Genomic DNA, 15,845 nt, shown 5'->3' on the forward strand with positions numbered 1-15,845 from the left:
TATTCTTCCCTCATAGTAGGCGACTATGTTTCACGCCCATACAGAACAACAGGTATAATTATCGTTTTATATATCTTAAATTTCAAATTCCTCGACAGAATTCACGACGATAAGATATTTTGAACTGAATAATAATAGGTATTCCCTGATTTTAGTAGACATATAATTTCTTCGTGAATATGGTTTTCGTCTGTTAATACTGATCCTAGATATTTGAAAGTATTCACTTTATCAAAAGTAAATAGGTAACGAAGAAAGTTCTATCGCTTTTTGTGGACGTTTGTGTTCAAGTGGCCCTTACACCGTGAGTTGAATGCGAATGGAGATAACGCGAAGGTCAGTTGTTTGCGTGAGTATATTTAACATATTATCTGGTTGTGGCAGCTCAGTTACACCGTAAACTTTCATAATGACAGAGTGATCATGGGACCTCCACAGAGCACCATAAGTGCGTGTATGATGTAAGAGTTCAAACTGGAGTCAAACGCCGCTGCACCGGGCCGGAAGATACGCCAGGCCTTTGGTGAGGGTATTGTGACTACGCGGACAGTCCAGCGGTGGTTTAACAAGTTTACGGACGGTGACTAAACACTCGAGGACGCACCATGTGCCGGAAGACCAACTCATGTACAAAATGAAGATCTTTAGGCAGCACCTGAGGCGAACAGTGGCCACACATGTGAGGAAATGGGACTACAATTCAGTGTGAGTGGAGATACCATACTGCAGCACATCCATCAACTTGGGAAGCACTACAAATTGGGTCGATGGGTCCCACATAAATTGACCCCGGGCCAGAAGGCAACGCGGGCGGACACCTGTGTTTCTTTCATGTTTCGTCTGAGGAAGGAGCCATTTCTGGACAGGATGTTGACATGTGATGAAAAATGGGTCCTATACAAAGCTCCATGGAATCGTCATTTTTGTTTAGCACCCATGAACCGGTTCCAAAACAGCCGAAACGAGCACTGCACCAGAAGGTCATCATCCTGTGTGTTTGGTGGAGTGCTCGCGGCATCGTGCATCAGAAACTGCTACTAGCTGGTCAGAGTATCGCTGCAACTATGTACTGTCAGCAGTTGTGCCATGTTCAAGAAAAACTCAAAACTCTGGAGCCAGCACTTTTGAATCGCAAAGGAATCCTCCTGTTACAGGACAACGCTAAGCTCCACGTGGCTAGATGACCCGGGGTACCATTTCACGCCTTGAGTGGGAAACACTACTGCATCCACCATGCTGTCCAGACATTGCACCGTCCGATTATCACCTGTTCCATCCTTGGACAATCACCTTAAAGGACGCCAGTTCAAATCCCTAGTAGAGGTGCAAAATGCACTTGATGCCTTCTTCGTTTCACGGCCCACCAAGTTCTGTCGCGATGAAATCCATGGCCTTCCAGAACGTTGGCAAAAGGTCGTCGATGCTGATGGGGACTATTTTTGATCTTACAGGTACGTCATAGGTGACATATCGATATTCGAAGGTAGTGGGTGAAAAAGCGACAGAACTTTCTTGGTTACCTTTATATTATTTAATATTTTAGCACATCCATCATTTGCCGTATTATGATCCCGAAGACCTTCCATGTATTTAGTTTTCTCTGCATTTACTTCTAAACTCATGTTCCTCCAATCGTTTAATAAGACCTCTGCATTTCTTTCTATTGTTCTCCTATCACCCCCTATTAAATTTACATCAGCATACCCCATAATTTATATCATTATATGTTCTTCATATCTATATTTTATAATAATGTTGATTAGAAAACTATTAAAATGACATGTCCAATACTTTCTTTTCCATGCTCCGTCTACGTATGTTTGCTATTAATAAAATGTAAATATACATTATTTGTTTCCACAACATCCTACAGGTAATACAGAACCAGTGTCGATAAATTTATGAGCATACTCTGTTTTTTATTATTTACGATGTGTAAAAAAATCCTTCAATCAACAGGAAGTTTTATAAAATATAAAAATGAAATGAAATCTGTGAATTTTACGTCCCACGGTTATGCCGGTTAGGCTAAAGGAGACGGTGATTATGAGAAATGAATGAAATGGAGGAATGAAGAAAGTGGGAGGAAACGGGAGAACCCCGAGAAAACCCACGCACACGGTGTTTGTCCACCACAAAGTTTACTTTGCGGGAGCAGGGTTTGAACCCGGGACCCCATGCACCAGAGGTGAACGCTCTACCACTGAGCCACCGCGGCCCCTATAAAATATAATATTTATATTCGAAAAATATAATCTTTGTATAGTATTCAGAAATTATCCAATAGCGATTTACGAATTTTATGCCACATAACAGGAATTTGACCCATTAAACCAAGAACTGAAACAAAATAAACTTTTATCTCCGTCAACTTTCCAATTAACGTTTTCGCAGATGTGTTGAATATTGTTTAGGAAAATACAGAATACAGGATTTCATTAAACTGTATTTTATTTTCTTAATTCTTGTACGTAATATATGTTTCTTTCGTTTGAACAAAATTCTCAATTTTCAACTGATGACGACAATTCGGTTCATTAATTTTGGTTGAAAAAGAAACTTTTCCTTTTAGTTTCCAACTGATGTAAACAATTATACATTAGTTTCTGTTGAAAAAAATTAACTGCTTTACAAACACAATCCATCACCCTTTCCTTCTTGATGACGGACTGATTAGCTTGACAATAAATGTTTTATTTTTAGATCATAGTCTAGGAGGCTCAAGGTGAGCAGGTCATGTAACCAAGATGGAAGAAAGTAGGAATGTTTTCGAAGTTCCAAGTGGAAGTCCAATCGGAAAATGAGCATTAGAAAGACTGAAGCGTAGATGGAAGGACAATATTAAGATGGATCTTGCAGAAAGAGGAATACAAAGTAGAAATTGGATCCAGTTGGCTAACGACAGAAGTCAATGGAGAGCTTCCATAGGCCACAAAGTAAGCTAATTCGGTTATATGATAACTAACTAGCTAACTAACTCTATGGCCTATGGAACCCGGAGGTTCAATGTCGCGTTCACAAAAGCTCTCCACTGATTTCTATCTTTAGCTAACTGCATCCAGTTTCTACTTTGTATTCCAATCTCTGCGAGATCCATCTTAATATTGTCCTGGGTTATATGATACTGCGCAAAATTTCTAGTTACCAGGTCGCTACTGGAAGCCAAATATTTTTGTTTGAAGATAGATATTTTGCTACTATCTTGTTACGATGATACAAATGAGCAAATTCTCAAATCCGACTACTGGGTTCAGATCTGAAATTTCGTACGCTGCCATCTGAACTTTCGTACATTATATATATATATATATATATATATATATATACGACAAAAAGCAGTGGGGCTCTCAAGCAGCTAAATATACATTCGCCTAAAATTGCATAATCCTGAGTTCTATTCCCGCTGAGCACTAGTTTTCATTATCTTAAATAGGATACCTATCATGATAAACTGAATTAACCGAGATAAATAAACAAATAAAATTAGTTTATTTGGAATCTATCAGTCTTCCTCTCCTGCTATTTAATACACAATTTTAATTACAGGTATTATCACCGAAATGAAATCTTCAATTTTTACGTCCCAAGGTTATGCCGGGTAGGCTGAAGGAGACGGTGATGACAAATGAAATGAAATTGTGGAATGAAGAGCGGGAGGAGGAAACCACTCACACAGTGTTTGTCCACCATAAAGTTCACTTGGCGCGAGTTGGGATCGAACCAGGGACCTCATGCACCAGAGATGAACGGTCTACCACTGAGCCACCGCGGCCCTACTATCACCGACAATCGAGTACTATCTTAGGCGAAAAACAGATCACAACATGACAGAACTCCAATGAACAACTTGTTTCTAAAACAATATACCTAGGTATATCGCTGGATCCATTTCCGGCTACACAAATTTGTAGTGAACATGTCCGTGAGTTTTCTTGGTATTCTCCGTTTTCTCCTACATTCTAATTCTACTAATTATTTTATAATCATTCACTTTCATTAATCTTCTATATTAACCTAAAGAGCATAAGGGTGGAATGTAAAATTAATAAAACAACAAATCACAAAATACAGATTATAGATCAGCTTGCTCACCTTTCAATTTCTTGGACGGTTAAATTATGGCACTTGGAGGCATCTAAATCATGAATAGGCACTTGTTTTTCCAACTGTATTCTTCTGTACGCTGCACCTTCACTTCCACTTATTGGCAATTTATCAGCAGGAAGTTGATTCATGTAATCTTCTGCCTGTGCGCATGAAAATACACACAATGTCAGTAGTTGGTACTTTTGGTATACACACACCATTCCAGTAACACCTAATCATTCTGATACATATTTTTTTTTTTTTTTTTTTAAAGAAAAAAGTCCGAGGGATAATGTTAACTAAAATTGTGTTACACTATGAAGTATTCTATGTTGTAAATATTCACCTGGACTAATTTTGGTATAGTATGTTATTTAGTAGTGACCACATAGGAAGATCAGTTTAAGTGAACGTTTGTAAAGATGTGTTAGTTTAATTCTTTAATTATGATTAAGAATAGGAAAATAATTAAATGTCTGGGCATTCTGGGCGGATTTTTAAGCCCGTCACATACGAAGGATGACATTCCTTGGTGATCTCACTTACCTGGGGAAACGGGGAAGGAGGGAAGCGGTATGGGACCGTTATTAGGTACCACTCCGGCATTGCAGTGTGATTGATAAAAATCCAGAAAAACCTCGCTCAGGATGGCTACCTCAAAAGGCTTTTACATTCTTCCGACAGTGTCCCCACTGAGAATCAAGCCGGGGACCACCCGTACCAAAGGTGAGCGCGTTATCACCTACGCTACGCGGGCCACTGTTTAACTAAGTTTCGTGAGTTTCGTGAGTTGTTAACCTACATTATGTTCTGTATTCCTTTTGTTACTACTTATTTCGGTGATCTTTCCTGTCATTTTCACCAGAGTACTACTACAGAAGGTAAGTTTAAATGACAGAGGAGAAATGTTCTTACTGGACAAACTGAATTTATTACTAGCAATTCTGAATTGGGAAACCGTTTTATTCCGTCATCGTTAATGCTTCTCTGTATTCGGCTTTTAACAGTCTTGTCAGAAACAAATTGTTTAAAATGCAAAAATGTGAAATTGTGAACTGACCACTGTTTATATCGTTTATTGACAAAGTTGATTATTATTATATTCAATTTTTAGTTAAATTTCCTTTGTCCGTATTAAGAACTGGATTTTCCTTTCAATTTGTGACGACGATTTATGTAACATATGTACTTTGTTTAATAAGCCTGAAATTACATTTGAAGGGTAAGGGGAAAAAACCAGGAATGTCCATGTGCGTGCTTTTTCGGATGCTTTGTCCTACCTGTTGGTGACTCTTGGTACTATTTGACTGTATATGCCATGCATGCGTAGATGTAGAAATATCCATGTAAAAAGGGGCAAAAATTTGACTAACCCTATTCTTTTGACGCTGCTTTCAATATTAAAAACGCCGTTTTCTCAAAAATGCAATTTTGTGACATTCCTTCTTTTTTCCCCTTTACCCTTCATTTGTCTTCTTCCCTGAATCTCTAATAATACATTTATTAAATTATATATTATTCTTGTTATTCTCGTCTAAGGCCATTTAGCCTGTCACGTTTTGAGGGATGACGTCCCTCGTCGAGCACACAATTCGGGAAAACGAAAAGAAGCGGCCTGGGACCTATAAGTTAGGTACCACCTCGGCATTTGCCTGGTGTGAATGAGGAAAACCCAGGAAAAGCTCATTCAGGGTGGCTGGCCTGAAAAAGCGTTGGACACTTTTCCGACCGAGTGACCCCACCGGGAATCGAACCCAGGACCGCTCGCATCAAAGGCAAGCATCTAAAGGAGCGCATGTTTATTATGGAAGGGAGAGAAAGGTTAACACTTTATTAATTTCTACCTTTCATAAATTACTCTAGTGTCCCTATTAGGAAAAGAACACAAGAATATTGCTGGTCGATTAAAATTACTTTCACCTAAAAAGAAAAGCCTCCGTAGAAACGTATGTGTCGAAAATATTGACAGGCACTCAACTAACTCCTCCTACATCTCACTCTACTTACAGATTTCTGTAATTCTAAATTTTTAAAGTTCCAAGCTTTCGACTCTCCCCTGAGTCTTGGTCACAGAGGATAAAAACAGGAAGAAAAAAATAGCAACATCAAGGAATAAAAAGGAACGGACTTACCACGGGAAGAGCTGTGTTATACAAAAAAACACGTTGTCTACTGTGTCAGCGATCTACAAATGAGGTGATGCGAACTAAAATATGGCGGAGTCAATTTGCACACCTTTCCTGCTTCTTGTTGGAAGGTTGCCAACTCATGCTGTTATTTTTATTGCCGTGCCAATGCTGTGAAAATTTTGTAACAACCGCCTCCTCTTTGTCACTCAACCATCCCCTATCTAGGTTTTTTTTTTTTTTTTTTTTAAGAAAAAAACGAAAATGGATAAATAAATTTTCAAAAACCAGTCTCTCTACTTCATTTCTAGATTCACATAAATTTTTGACTCTTCTACCCTGTGTTGCGTTTGTTTTCAATGTTTCAATAAACCTGACACTTGATTTTCCGCTTTTGAATCTCTAATGTCTTCCTTCAAAGGAACTTCTACCTCCTTATCCTATTTCCACAATTTCCTGCCTCTTTATCTTAAAATCTGGTGAACGCTGAAATAATGTTCCATTTTACAACACATTTTACTTGGAATATTTCACAGCGCTTGGAGCAATAAGGTTATTGTGTTGCTTCTAAGGTGAATGAAGGAGACGTATTTTGAACCGCACAAGGAAAACAAGATAACAAAGGACAATTCCCTTCTAATAAAGTCCCTTCAGGCTAAGCAGTGAGCGTACACAACTTTGGCGTGGGGGACCCAGCTTCAATTTCCGGCGGGAGCGCATGTGGTTCGGACTCCGTGTTAAGCTGTAGATCCACGTATCATATAGCCTTGATGTTAAAAGGGAAAATTCAAATCAAATCAAAAAATACTAATTCCTATTGTCATCTCATGTAAAATTTAACCTTCACTTGAGCTAACGTAGCGATAAGAATTTCGACGCTTCCTTTCATTCAGCTTTGTAAATGTACAATTCTCGGTACTTTCTTGACAGAATGTATTTATGTAGTTATTCAAGGATTCAATTATACACAAAATTGAGTTAAATTAAATCGCTGAGTAGTAACATCTCTCAGCGTCAAGCGAAGGAAGCAACAGTGCAAATAGCGGCATCTATTAACGTGAACGACCAGACTAAGGTGTTATTCTTTTATTATTAGAATAAGAATGGGACTTACCACTGTATCAGATACTCCTGGAGGAATCCAATCGAATGAAACATTTGTCTTCGTAGCTCCTTTGCCTGGTACACGGACGTTTATGTTTAGACCTAAAGAAGAAGAGGAATAATCCTTTCAGTTTAATCATGAGATAAATGAACTCTTACCAATTCTATGATACCAAAAAGAGCATCGCTCGTTTAAAAACTGCAATCAGCATATTCAGTTTTATTCGCATCCTTTAGTTTTTACATCAATAATCAGGACTCTTTGCAAAGCTATATTACAATGCGTCTTTTTTTAAAATACAACCAACGAAGGCATAAATCTTTGAACTCAGTAATTACTTGTACCTAGTGTGGATTTTTTTCATTATTTAAAATCGTTGTAGGACTTTTGGTGGTTCGGATCGACGCTTCATCAAGCTCAGAGAAAGAAAAAATTAACCCAGAAGTGTATGGATAATTATAAGGTGATGCCATAATTAAGTCTTGCAATATTTCTACAACCCAAATAGCAGGCACGTTTATAAGCTGTAATCGACCGTAAGTACAAGGTCAAACTGGCCCAAGAGATAGTGCAGCAAGCCAACTATTTAAGATGAAGGCTGCCACTCCATCAATATCTTCAGTCACTTTTTAATGGCAATGACAATGACTGCTCACCAATAATACATGAACTGTTACTGTACAACTTCGAACTTGGGTGTATCGCTGCGCCAGCAACCCCACCACCACAAAAGAATCTAAGTTTTATGCCGGCTAGACTAAAGGAGACGGTGCCGGCAACCCAAAATACGTGTCGTGCTAAAGGGGAAGATGCAATGAACCACATATGGCGTGTCGTTGATTTCAGAAATTTCATACAGGTCGTAAAAATGTCAAAGATCAGCCACGGTCTATTGGTAACAGAATCTGAGATCATACAATATACCACTGGCAAAATCCATCCATCCAGCATACAACGAATGTCAAATCAACTCGACATGTCCCCGTCCACCGTAATGCGTCCCCTTCACGAACTCAGGAAGAACATTGGGAGTTGCTGCATAGTGCCACATGAGTTGATTCCTGCTCAGTACCAGAGTAGAGAGGATGCGTATCGAAAGCTGGTGTATTTCCCGAAATCCGAAAACATAAAACAGTATTTAAGTAAGGGCCAATTTCAGAACCGGTCGTCAAATTAGGATTTTAGAATTCAGATTTCTGAGCTGTCGGCTTCTATGGCCATGTTAGCCTGTCACGTTTTGAGAAATGACGTCCCTCAGCGAGCACACTACTCGAGAGAACTGAAGAAAGAAAGGAAGGGGAAGGAAGGAAGCGGCCTGGGACCTATATGGTAGGTACCACCTCGGCATTTGCCTGGTGTGAATGAGGAAAACCCAGGAAAACATCATTTAGGATAGCTGGCCTGAAAAAGCTTTTTACACTTTTTCGACCGAGTGTCCCCACCGGGAATCGAACGTGAGACCGCTCGCACCAAAGGCGAAAGCGTTAACAACTACGCTACGCGGGGCCACAGCACCGTTTCGAGCATTAAGTCACGCTCTGTGTGGGAGGAACTTCGATTTGGAACGCTACACCAAAAATATTCTGCACTGGTGAACAGAAAGTGCTCTCTGTTGCAACAGGAGAACCCAATACTACACTCGGCTCGAAAAAACGCGACAAAAAAATTCAGAAGTTTGATGGCATCGAATTGATACCATACCCAGCTCACAGTCCGGATCTTGCCCCGTCGGATTACCGTACCTGTTTCGGTCCACGGTGCACATCATGAAATCAGATGTTTTACCAACGAGCAGGAGTGGAAACAGCATGATTGATTTCCTTGCTTTTAAGGAAAAGACATGGTATCCACGTGCAATCAGACAGGATGGCGGCTGTAGACTGTCCAACACGTAGAGCTACATTTTGAATGTTAACCTGTTTTCAATGTACTGTACAAGGTATGTTGTGTACCCAAAATTTATAGCTCATCCTTATAAATAATCACAAACACTCGGATTCAGAAACCTATTTTCAAGCTTGTGCTTCCTACTACTAACCTGAAAAAGAACGAAGATCGCAACCACTTCCGAGTCATTCCATACCAATTCAACACAGTGACTTAATCTCACCATCTCAGATTTTAATGAAATTTGATACATAGATGCCCTCTAGATAGACTAAGCAAAATACCAACATTATATATCAAACGGTATATTAATTTCAACATTATATATCAAACGGTATTGAAGATAGAGCTATGTAAAGTTTGGAAAAAATTGCCCAACATAGCACGTTCAATGTATTTTGAAATTGGAATTGCAGTTCTCCTAACTGAGCTAGCGAGTTGGTTGAGGTGTCATTTTACAGCATTTTTCATGTCCTTTCCTGTGGCATACAACAGCATATAGGCTAATACAAATTTTTATTTTCAAAATCAAAATCAAAATTTTTCAAAAAGTACATATTTTAAAATTTTGAAATTAATTCCATGAATAGATAGTATTCTTGTAAAGCACCTGGCAAAATATGAATTTGGGATGATAGTGGGTTCGTTGCTTAAAAAATTTAAAACTAATACTTATTTTTCAAGAATACTCTGTACGTACGGTAATAACCCAAGAATTCTAAATGAACACTAATCTGAAGAAAGAGTACAGATGATTTCATAGTAAAACTTTTCAATAAGTAATAGAATATGTTTTATCACTTGAAATTTGAAAAAGACACATTTGTTCGGCTTACATCACTTTCATAAAATTTTGATTTTGATTTTGAAAATAAAAATTTGTATTAGCCTATATGCTGTTGTCTACCACAGGAAAGGGCATGAAAATTGCTGTAAAATGACACCTCAACCAGCTCGCAAGCTCAATTAGGAAAGCTGCAATCTCAATTTCAAAATACATTGAACATGCTATGTTGGGCATTTTTTCCAAACTTTACATAGCCCTATCTTCAATACTGGTCGATATATAAAGTTGAAATTTGGTATTTTTCTTAGTCTATATGAATAGTACCTCTGCGCAAAATTTCATGACAATCTGAGAAGGTAAGGTAAATTTTGTTTTCAAATTGTGTTGATTTGACCTGGAGTGGCTCTTCCAGTAAAAGACAACTGCAAGTCAAAAAATAAGACACTACACCCAAGTAATAACTAAGTTTGTACGAAGATATGCTTCGTAAACCAGTGCAAAAGTATTATCTTTTCCTAGTGAGTGTACATGGCCAACAAATTAAAATTCTAGCCTGTGCACGAGACTTAACTGAAATGTGAATATGCCTAAATTTATAACAACATACAACTAAGAAGCTTGCCGTTTGAATATGAATTGTCTATATATACAATGTGTAGGCTATTATGTACTTGCTTACCACCACCCGTAAATAAGATTTTTTTGTGAAGTAAAAGAAACATGGTAAGTTCATAAAGAAAGAAAAAATCAACCTGTTGAAATAAAATCCGAAATTAAAAGACTATACACATATTTTTGAACAAAGTAAGTGAATAGAGTTTGACAAAAATAAATAAATAAATAAATAAATAAATAAAAAACTAGAATGGTAAATTTCAATCAGAAACAAATAAGAATGTTTATAAAATTTCGATCCATTTTCTTTTTCTGAAATTCTGTCGTTTCAGGAATGAAGGGGAAGTATGGCTATTGATAGCACATGTGGATAGGTTGAACCTTGCAATCGGAACGTCTAAACAAGTGTATCGAAAGAGGAGGAATGTATTTTGAGGAATAAAACTAAATTATGTCTATATCAGAATTTATCTGTTTTATTAGCTATCTGAAGGTCTCTGGGTCGCACCGTCTACCAGAGACTTCCAAACTCACAAGCCAGGTTTCCGGGTACAATCGCCATGCCAAGCCCGTGTGAACAAGAGTAAGTGGACAGTCAGTCCAAATAAGGATAGCGAACGCCTTGTTCAGGATAGCGAGCCCGAGTAACTGTTAGCTTCGTTAAGGATAGCGAACCCAAGCAACCGTTAGCCTTCTTGAGGATAGCGAGCCCGAGTAACTGTTAGCCTTATTGAGGATAGCAAGCCCGAGTAATTGTTAGCCCTGTTGAAGATAGCGAGCCCGAGTAATATTAGCCTTGTTGAAGATAGCAAGCGCGAGCAACTGTTAGTCTTGTTGAGGACAGCGAACCTGAGTGACTGTTAGCCTTGTTCAGGCTAGCAAGCTCGAGCAACTGTTAGCCTTGTTGAGGACAGCGGGCCCGAGCAACTGTTAGCCTTGTTGAGGATAGCGAGCCTGAGTGACTGTTAGCCTTCTTCACGATTGCAAGCTCGAGCAACTGTAAGCCTTGTTGAGGACAGCGGGCCCGAGCAAATGTTAGCTTTGTTGGGGATAACGTGCACGAGCAGCTGTTAGCCTTCTTGAGGACAGTACGCCCGAGCAGCTGTTAATCTTGTTCAGGATAGCAAATCCGAGCAAATGTTACTCTTGTTGAGGATAGCGATCCCGAGCTACACTTAGCCTCGTTGAGGATAGCGAGGGCGACCAACTATTAGCCTTGTTGAGAATAGCGAGCCTAAGTGACTGTTAGTCTTGTTGAGGATAGCGAGCCTAAGAGACTGTTAGCCTTGTTGAGGATAGCGAACCTGCGTAACTGTTAGCCTTGCTGAGGATAGCGATCCCGAGTAACTGTTAGCCTTATTGAGGGTAGCAAGCTCGAGCAACTGTTAGCCTCGCTCAGGATAGCGATCCCGAGTAAGATAGCCTCGCTCAGGAAACGATCCCGAGTAACTGTTAGCCTCACTGAAGATAGTGAGCCCGGGTTCAATGACGTTAGTGAGCACGAGGGCGAACTAATATAAGCTTCGACTAAGTTCGACTGAGCGCGAGCGTGAGCCTCATTTTTTTAAAAAATTATTTATACATATGTTTGGGCATTATTGGAATCTATCGTCTTAAGCCTATCACGTATGAGAGATTGAGGGATAACGTCCTCGAACCTTTATGTTAGACGCCATCCCACCATTTGCCTGGTGTGAATGAGGGAAAACCCAAGAAAAACCTCCCTCAGGATGGCTGGCCTAAAAAAATGCTACACATTTTGGACCGACGGGCCCTACCGGAAATCGAACCAGGGACCGCTCGCACCAAAGGCTTGAACGCTAAGCAACTACATTATGTGCGGTCACCCTCACGAGACTACTGAGCCCGACATCCATTGAGAACAGTGAGTCCGTACGAGTCCCGAATGAACCAGACTGCAAAATCTCTGATAAATACACTCCTAGTTGTAAAATGGAAGGGTGTAGAGCACGAGTGTGCAACCTCGTTTTCATTTCAAAAATGACTGGAGGTCTGCTTATCTGTTCATTAGCCCACTACAGGGAATCACTAAACAACAACCGTGATCGATACACTTAGTGAGACAGACTTCAGAAGCATTCGTTTCACAACTTACGGTCGGCACATTGTCCACCTTTGGCGTAGATTGTCTGTTCATACCTTGTCTCTTACAAAGAAATGGATCAATTTTTCTTATAAACATTCTGTATGAACGAAAGCAAGAAGGATACAATACTTACAAGGTGATTTGGCCGAAGATTTGGTATGTCCTTTCCCCAGAAGGATCTCAAACTGACCATAGGAATCTTCATCTTTTACATCATGCTCCTCTTTCTTACATTTACACGTTTTGCACAACTTTCTATAAACCAAACACACTTAACAATAATAACCATGCAAAAGTGGAAAAAAAAAATTAAAATAATAATGATACAGATCAAATGAATGAAATAAATCAGACAAACATGCTGTTGATGTGCTATGTTATGATAACTGTTCTGTGCCACTCACTATCTATTCCCATGTTGCCTTGATGCCAAGAGTGAAAGCATGCGTGTGAACAATCGCAACTCTTCTCTCTATTTTTTTACACTCTCACGTGTTTTAATAAATATTTACACACAAGTAATAATGTTAGTTTTTCCTCTATGGGTCCTTTCAAGAATTAATTCAATATATCAGATTATTATTATGAAAGATTTTTCCTTAATACCCTCTAAAATACCTGTGCATTATACTTAGATTATTGTGAATGGGTGAATGTTTATTCTAACTTAAAAAAAAAAAAAAAAAAAAAAAAAAGTAGCCACCATTAGTGTGTGCAAAATTTCAAATATTATTTCGCGCAAGTTTCATGCTATGGAGCCTGTGCCTTTCGATTTCCCCAACCTTTTCATCAGGAAAGTTGATTGGGTTGCCTAATTTTAAACCAGTGTTTCTGAACTATAACGACAAACTCTAAGAAGTTATTCCTCAGATCAAAGAATGGAAAAAATGTTCATGTGGGCATGTGAGGAACACAGCATAGCTTCGGAACTAGAGCCGTCCAAAAACATTAAAAAAACAAAAATAAAAAAAAAAATACATTTCAGCAGGAGTTATTCCAAACACGAGAAGAACAGTGGAGCTGACAGTCCCCACCACTCCCGACTTACCGCCAACACATTCCATGTTCAAGGCTGTGAAAGCTTGCTTGTTGCCTTAAAGTTCGAGTATATCTCGAAATTTTGTTAAAAGAATATCTAGGAATTATACCGTGTGGAGAATCCCTTGCATACCCATTGTATACTGCTGAAATGTGCCCATTCTTTTTCAGCTTTTTTTTTTTTTCCACAGTTTCTCATGTTCAAAATAATGTGTGTTGTAATTTTTCAACGTTATTGGATGGTCCTAGCTCTGAAATTATGCACTATTATGCATTATTTATATATATAGGGTGTTTCAAAACAACACCGGCAACGTTTGCGAGGTGATTCTTTTCTTGACACCAAGATAAGACGAAAAGTATAGACTAACCTGGGTGCACAAATTCGTAAGTTCAGAGTTACAGGCTGCCGAAAACATGAAAAATTGAACTTTGAAGGTCCATAGCTCCAAAACTATGGGACCTATCGTAGTCGGGTCAACTCTTCACTTAGCAGTAACATGTGTGCTATACAAAAATACTTGTTTCATAATCCTAAGGTACTCACGCGACAATTTTTATAGAAGGAGTTTGACTACGGGCATATAATTGAAGTACTCATGAACTCCCTCTATAAAAATTGTTGCGGAAGTACCACAGGATTCTGAAACTTGGACATTTGGATAAGGCACATACTACTTCCTAAGTCTTGACCCGACTACGGTAGGTCCCATAGTTTTGGAGCTATGGACCTTTAAATTTCTTTTTTTTTTTTTTTTTTTTTTTTTTTTTTTTTTCATGTTTTCGGCAGCCCATAACTCCGAAAGGAAGCATTTGTGCACTCAAGTTGGTCTATACTTTTGTATTATCTTGGTGTCAGGAATATATATGTGGTGGGCCATTATTCTAAAACGCCTTTGTAGCTTTCAAACTAAACGTAAAAGTAGCGGACATGTTGTATAATCCAGATATGAACAGGGGGGATCGGTTGACAAACTCTAGAATATCACCAGAACATTACAGTGTTGCCAACCTAACCAAGTTTAAATACAGATATTTTAAAATAACACTACATATAGCAGGAGATTATTACAAATTTCAAATCTAGACCTGAAATCAAAACTTACTGTATCGCATTTACTACTTAGTACTACAAACTACGGACGCTAGAGCATCGCAAAAATTCAAATTTTGTAAACCGTTCCTACAGTAAGTGAGATGTAGGGTGAAGGGAACGTACAATCAAAATACCTTACTGACAGATATTATGATCATAAAAAGATGTATTTCGAATAAGAAATACAGGTAGAAGGGATAGCAAATTTCACTTTTCTCAGAAAGCTCGGTTTGAAAATTCTCCTTAAGAATCATTATATACAATTACGTACTTGTTTTCAAAAGATGTAAAGATCACAATGCACTTCACAGCAATGTGATATCTCTGCAATTTGCTCCAAACTCCCCTGATTAACCAGGGTTTCTACTAAACTTTCAAAATAAAATTTCGTGACTTTTTCGTAACCTTTTCTTTACCAAATCATAAAATTTCATAACACTCTCTAGAGCGAATTTGGGTGCGAATTAGGCCGAATTTTCATCCATGCGATAGAAGCGTGGTTTGCTTGCGATTTTATAGCGTCTAAAATCGACCATAAACTTTTTTTTGGTGGTGAATTTTGACGTTTTATAGAACCAAGTTTTCCAATTTGTATTTACATTTGTACAAATAAAAAAGAATCGTGACCTAAAGCTAAATTTCGTTACTTTTTCTTGACTTTCATGACCGTTTTCTGATTTCGTGACTTTCGTGACCGATAGACACCCCTGTTAATGTTAGATTTTGGCCCTTTTGATTTCCATTACAGAAGTTGCTTAACCATGCTTCTTTTATCAGCCTGTATTACTGAACATCTCCCAACTTCATTACCATTATGATTAAGAGTGTGTGTGTGTGTGTTTTTCAATGGTATACTACAATTGGGTCTGAAAACGTTCTTTCCTTTACACACTGAACTAAAGATAAGACACTACAGCTCTGTAAATAAGCATGCAAATACGCTAGATACTAAGTTGTTTTATTATATTAACTATATTTCTCTTGTAAGATAGGAAAGA

General features: G+C 38.5%; 1 protein-coding gene across 4 annotated transcripts in view; it reads right to left on the minus strand.

The window, feature by feature from the left end:
• Positions 1-15,845, minus strand: part of LOC145682392 (testin-like) — a 59,347-nt gene that overhangs the window by 28,122 nt on the left and 15,380 nt on the right. For 3 of the 4 annotated variants that reach the window (XM_081753993.1, XM_081753995.1, XM_081753994.1), the window contains exons 4-6: positions 12,847-12,968; positions 7,327-7,418; positions 4,093-4,247 (exon numbers count right to left, since the gene is read on the minus strand). In XM_081753993.1, the coding sequence (XP_081610119.1) occupies positions 4,093-4,247; positions 7,327-7,418; positions 12,847-12,968 (369 nt within the window). The remainder of the gene's footprint in view (positions 1-4,092; positions 4,248-7,326; positions 7,419-12,846; positions 12,969-15,845) is intronic. The other variant, XM_081753996.1, reaches the window with a different exon arrangement.

The sequence above is a fragment of the Thermobia domestica genome, chromosome 3, assembly GCF_964235325.1.
Source record: "Thermobia domestica chromosome 3, izTheDome1.hap1.1, whole genome shotgun sequence".
Lineage (NCBI taxonomy): Eukaryota > Metazoa > Arthropoda > Insecta > Zygentoma > Lepismatidae > Thermobia > Thermobia domestica.